Source organism: Ixodes scapularis, unplaced genomic scaffold (assembly GCF_016920785.2).
Source record: "Ixodes scapularis isolate PalLabHiFi unplaced genomic scaffold, ASM1692078v2 PGA_scaffold3__209_contigs__length_174095766, whole genome shotgun sequence".
Classification (NCBI taxonomy): domain Eukaryota; kingdom Metazoa; phylum Arthropoda; class Arachnida; order Ixodida; family Ixodidae; genus Ixodes; species Ixodes scapularis.
In genome coordinates this window covers 35662762-35669056 of record NW_024609868.1, presented here as the reverse complement: position 1 = coordinate 35669056, position 6295 = coordinate 35662762, and the positions used below count along the sequence as shown (strand labels likewise).

General features: G+C 44.9%; 1 protein-coding gene across 4 annotated transcripts in view; it reads right to left on the bottom strand.

The window, feature by feature from the left end:
- Nucleotides 1-232: 232 nt before the first annotated feature.
- LOC115315704 (SH2 domain-containing protein 4A) overlaps nt 233-6295 on the bottom strand; it is a 131365-nt gene continuing 125302 nt past the window's right edge. For all 4 annotated transcript variants that reach the window (XM_029974982.4, XM_029974980.4, XM_040503038.2 and 1 more), the window contains 2 exons: nt 5682-5902; nt 233-1124 (listed from right to left, as the gene is read on the bottom strand). In XM_029974982.4, the coding sequence (XP_029830842.3) occupies nt 1029-1124; nt 5682-5902 (317 nt within the window). In that variant the 3' untranslated portion in view covers nt 233-1028. The remainder of the gene's footprint in view (nt 1125-5681; nt 5903-6295) is intronic.

The following is a 6295-nucleotide window of genomic DNA, read 5'->3' as shown; positions in this document are numbered from 1 at the left end:
AATCACATCGCAGGATGTTATCCCTCTAGCAGATAGTTTCGGTTTTTCTGTAGATGCCCCGAAACCAAGCTTTGAGCCGCAACATATATAAGACTACATGCAATATCGAAAAAAAATATATATACACCTTGTAATTCAGGGACGCTGCTTTAGCTGAAAACAGCCGTAATCCCAAATTAAGAAATACTGACCGGAGTTGCTCTTTCACACGAAAGAAGAAATGGTCAACAGGTTTCAAAAGCTGGCCGGGCATTTATTTCTGCAAAGTTTTGCGCAGAACAGAAACTTCGCAGGTAACGCTCTTCGTTTTTCCCCAGAGCCCGCCAGGGAAGTTTGTCTCGAGAGATTCCTACAGCCTTATTTTGATTTCCAGCCATTGCTTAGTATTAACCCCTTGCCCCCTCCTCACTCCTAAACATACACACACTGAGAGACAAGCATACAAAGCAGCCGGGAATACCACAAGGACTCGCGTTATAATTAAAAACATTACAGTTGCTCCGAAAAAGATATCTATGACCTCTATTGCTAGCAATGCCGAAAGGTTATGGCTAGAATCCCGGCCAATGATAAAAGATAAAAATGCCTGCACATTCCTCGCACTAGTCACTACGTAATTTGAACAAGCACAGCGAGCAATTGCACTTTAAAGTATGACATAGACGCAAACAACGCCAAATGTGTTCGCCACATTCCTGGGGTCGCCTCCAAGAGAGAAAACAATATGTACACTATGTTACAAATCGCCGTCGCGTTACGGCGAACCTGGCCAGTTGAATCACTGGGGGCTAGTTGTAATTGCGATATATAGTATAGTAGGTTACGGTCCGAGAAATTCGGTGGCATGCCGAACCTCCGTCGGATCGTGGACTGGGCAAAGAAAAAAAAATGTTCTCGAGGCTCTTTGGACTTGTTGGGCCGTTCCTCGGCAGATGTTGGCCTCGGCGCTGGCACAGAGCGACGTAGCGTTCCTTGGCACTTTGGGAGAGAAGACACTGGCTGCAACTTCCTCGACATCTGACGCATCATCAGAGCGTCGAGAGTAAGGAAGGCAGACTGTTGTTGTTGTTCCTAGGACACGGGCTCAGGAGCTGTTCTTGTCCCACTGCAGTGATGGGATTATCCTGCAATCAAAAGGAAACCAAAATAAATCATTTACTCTGGAGAGCAGAGAATGGAATGTTTTTCCGTAAGCTTCTGTGCATGCGCACGCCCTCTCCCCTCGCCTTGCTTCCCAGTCTTCATTTTCGCAAGGCACATCCCACACGACCAACACTGTCAACGCCTATCTTTCTACATATTTGATCTTTTTTGTCTATTTGTTTTCTGGGTGTCAGTAGCATGGGGCATAAAAAGCAAGGAAAACCGACTCAATGGCACAATGTCAATGTTGTTTGACGAGCAAAGTCCTGTTGGGCTGCCCTTCATTTGTAGTTTACAGACAAACCACCACATGGCTCACTCTACTCGAAAAAGGTCCATTTACCACAGCAATGATGTTACGAATAGACTACTTCCATAAAGCCCTGCATGCAACTCAGCGCACGTTGCAGCCTGGGAACTAGTTGGCCAGGGAGGTAAGTGGCATGGTTTCGGTTTCGATCGACACGCCAACAAGAGATTACACACAGAGCGTGGACTATTAACAGCCGTTATATCATGTTTTCTGGTCCCGAGAGCGTCATTTGTGGTCTCTAAACTAAACTAAATGGCCAGACCTCGAAGCTTTAGCACAAGCCCGAGACGTATAGCTTGTCTTAACATACCGTATTTACTCGAATCTAGGCCGATAGTTTTTCCAAAAAAATTAAATCCGAAACTCGGGGGTCGGCCTAGATACGAGGATCCGGCTCCGCCATGACAGCGGGACGCCATCTTGTCTACATCGCTTCGGGAAGATACGCTGTGTACCACGGAACGCACGGAACGTTCGTCTCTACTCGACGCTATGGCATCGACCAGTCGATGCCACTACTCCGCGGCTTTTAAGAGGAAAGTTGTCTTGGCTGCTGAACACTCGTCCAACCTGCAAGCCCAGCGCGACTTCGGCGTGGACGAAAAAAATGTGCGTCGCTGGAGAAAGCAGCGTGGTCAGCTCTTTGCATGTGCGGCAACAAGAATGGCGTTCTCAGGACCGCGGAAGGGAAGGCACCACGAGCTGGATCGCGGCCGCATGGGACGACATCCCGGCGGAACTGATAGTAAAATCGTTCCGAAAGTGTTGCATCTCGAATGCCCTGGACGGTACGGATGACCACGCGTTGTGGGAAGTGGTCAGTGACAAAGATACGAGTGAGGATGACGAATGATCAGAAAAAATGCGGACATTAACCGTGAGCATGCCGTCGGATTAGTGACCGAAATAGTGCTGTACATTGCAGATAAATTCCGTTCTGTGTTTAATTTATGGTGTTTTTCCTATACTTTTTGGTCGGCCTAGAATCGAGAATTTTTTTTTTTTTTTTTCGGCCCTGCCGTTTTTGCGGGGTCGGCCTAGAATCGATGCCGGCTTAGAATCGAGTAAATACGGTATGCTTGTTGTATTTTTGTACTTGAGCCTTTTTGTTAGCGTTTCGAGGTATGTGGACGAGCCAGTGCTGGGAATGTTGACGCTGCGAAGCTCGGGGATCTTGCTTATGTATGAATCAAAAAGCTGTAGCAACCAATAAGTATGCTTACATCGAGCTCGCGCCTTTACATTAGTGTTGTAGATCAGGAAGTTTGTTTGTTTCGTGCGTCCATAGACGAAATATTACTTTTTGCAATTACTGTTTTCTTAATACGCCTGAGTACGAGAGGTAAAACTCGGAGGCGCCATTGAAAATCTCAATTGTAACACACTTCTTATCTCTTATCTGTACTGACCCGGAGCACTGCACGAAGCGAAGTCCCCATCCACTTGCATCTTACTAATATTCAACATCGCGTATGCGCATAACGTTATCCTGCAATCGTATAGGCATATTCACACATACAAACCATTTTAAAAATGCAAAAGTTGAGCACTTGTGTGAAAAATGTCGCACCGGATGGGCATGAACCCCTATGCAGTGCGCCAAACGAACAAAATTATTCAAAGTGCATTTGACGGTTGCTAATGGCCATAATATTTGTTATCTCTTTGCTTTTTTCCTGCCTGAGTATGCTGAGATAATTTCAGACACACCGTTTAGGCACAGACCTTGGGCATCAGTAAAAGCTCTTCCAAAAAGGCTTAGCGAGGAGTAGGGGACGCTTGTTATGGTCTCCGTTGTAGCTAGTCGATCTCAGCATTTGCGAAAACTTAATCTTCTATCAGCATAAAATTTGAGTGGGAGATATATGATGACACGAAGAAGACATCATAGTAACTTTGGTGCAATAGTGAGGTCGAATTTATTGAGTTTCCTTAAAAGTTCATGCGTCAGTGCTGAGCTCAACTTTGATACTCCTGTGAGGATGCAGCTTGCTTTTCGCCCAATGAAGTAACAAGAAGCGGACGTTTGGCAAACAAAATACGTGTAAGGCTCCAGGTGATCAAACTTCAGCTGTAGTTCACTGGTACTAGACGGGATTATTGAAATTGAACTCAAAGGTAAGGTGACTAAGCCACATCTTACTACGTTTGCATTCGCACTCATAATATCCGGTGTTTCAGGAAGCAAGGAAAGTGCCCCGGTCTTCGTTTTGTATCGCTCGAGAATGACTGTATTGTACATTCGTAAAAAGTCGGATAATCGAAAACGCAAGCAGCGCGTTCAGCCGCTGCTCAGTCGAAACCGATACTGAGCGGCCAACTAGTTCCCAGAGTGCACTGCATAGTATTTTGCCGCGATGGGGCGCATCAGTTTTGGAAGAAGTCCATTCTACGTATATGTTCTTGAGTGCTATTTAACTATGAAAAAAATTGTATAATGAAACCAAGGAACAGAGTGCATTGAAACTGCTTTCAAAGATGTCTTTAAGTGGTGAATTTGTCATGCTCAAACTTTAAGGGGAGACATTTTCCAGAAGAAAAAATTTCTGCAAAAAAGTAGATTTTAAAAGGTGCCATATTTACATCTTCCAACATCTAGCGAGTACTACTCCCAGAAAGTTTCATTTGTTTACACAGCAGTTTTTTTAAATTATTTTCAGTCCACTAATGCTGAAGAAAACGTAGAGGGTTGAGCACTTCACACCCGTTTTTCTCCGTTCCACTTTTTGGCATAAATTTCACTTTAAAGGGTACCCTAACGATTTTATCATGGTCAGTGATTTGCCTCAAAATTGGCCTAACACACCAATGGACACGGCTGTACCAGTTCCCCAAGTATACTGTGTGAAAAGAAAAACATTTCGCAAAGTTATTGAATTTTCTGATTTTGTTTTCATTGTTTCTCAAACCGAGAGCCCATACTGGCAACACTGAAGTGTGACGACAGAAATGGTAAAAAATAAGCAGTAAGCCATGTTCCCAACTGATCAGAAGATGATTGATGGTGCAAAAAAAAAAATGCTTGGAGCTGATTCCCTGAAAAGCACGCAAAAAACGCTCAACATACTCTGTTGAACAATACCTGCACGACCTCAAAGTCTGTACCATTTGTGACGTCACACCACTGAACAGCGTGTGGAAATTTGAATGTTGGTTTTGGCAGCATCTTCATTTAATTTTACGGTTTTCTAAATTGCCATTTTGAATTTCGAGAAAATAAATTGCATACCGTGAAGACTAAAGTCCGGGTATTCAGAAAATGCAATTTGTTTGGGTAGCTTAAAAATGGCCAGAGCACCCCTCTAATAAATCTATCATTTCAGTATGATTTTATCGAGACTTTTTGCAAAAAAAAGTGAATGTGAAGAAAAAATATTTTTCTATTTTGTTTAGCTGGAAATTTTATATTTCTTAAAATTAATTTTTATAGTAGCCGGCAACAGGTATTCTAGTGAGCATTCCACCAGAATAATATGTGGTTATTAAAACTGTTTCTCAACGACAGGTTAATTGAGCAGATTCCATGCCAAGCTATGCTTTACTTCGTTCTGGAGGTGTAATATCGCAAAATTGGTCCACAGGCCTGAAACCTTGCAAGCCTTCCTTCTATATAGCCACAAACACCACCTGCAAACTTCACACCGATTGAGTGCGCGGTTCCAAAGTTGACATTCCCAGGTTGTGTACAGGGCACCGATCTGTGCATCGGGCAACACCACAAGCAGAGGCGAACTTAGCATTTTGGCACGCTAGGCAATCTTCAACATGGTCAGTGACCACGGGAAGTAACTAAGTTTGGAGTTAAAAATTTCAGAAGTAGCTAAATTTGGAGCTAGCATTCCCAAAATAGCTGAATTTGAAGCTAGATGTAAGAAAAAAAGAAGAAAAAAAAAAGAGCCTATTAATTTGGGGGTGGCTACAAATTCGCCGCCCCCAAAATTCTGCCGCACTAGACAGCTGTCTACTCTGTCTATTGGAAAGTCCACCCCTGCACGAGGCTCGTAAGGCAGCCTACAGCTCCGCCCGGACTTAGTCACAGGGTCAAACAAAGTGTGGCGAGTATAAAGAGTCTTGTCTCTTCTCAGCCAGTGAGATTGTGGCACTAGCCCATAAGACCACCAACTGACGGATCGCAAAGCAAGAGGCAACAACGTGCTGAGCCACGCCCTGCCTTCCTCAGGTTGTCAGCGACTAATGAGATGCAGCAAAGCCAACCGGGACTCACAGTGTGGTGTCGCACGAGGTCCCTGAGCTTGGGGAAGACCACCTGGTTGGAGCCGAAGAACTGGCAGTGGCCCAGGGAGGCGTCGATGAGGTAGTGCTTGCAGCGGTCGCCCGCCCAGTACGAGATGACATAGCCGCGGATGCGCTCGTGTACGCGGACCAGGAACGAGCCGGCCGCCTGGCGCTGGAGCAGCTGCTCCGACTCGGACCTCGTGATGAACCCTGCGGAAGCGGAGAGTGCGGACCACGGGACTCGAGATTTGCTGTTTGCTCATTGGAGAGAAAGCTGGCTCCAAATAAAAAGTATAGTTAGCTGTAAGTTCAGTCGTAATGGAATAAGTTAACTTGTAACTTAGTTCATTTGTAGTTACTTCCTCAAAATTCTGTTGCCAACTTTATATGTTTGCATTTAATTAAGCATTAGAACCATCTGTCATCGCTGCTGGACACTTTAGCAAGAGCAGACTGCTGAATCGGAAAGATACTGTGCCAACATGGTTGCCGACTTAGAAAAGGAAACTTTGGTTAGCAGTTGAGGTTGGAGGCATGTTTCTCTCGGGTGTAGCCCAAAACAACCCATTCCCGTTTGAACCCGTCCTGTTTTAACCCATTCCC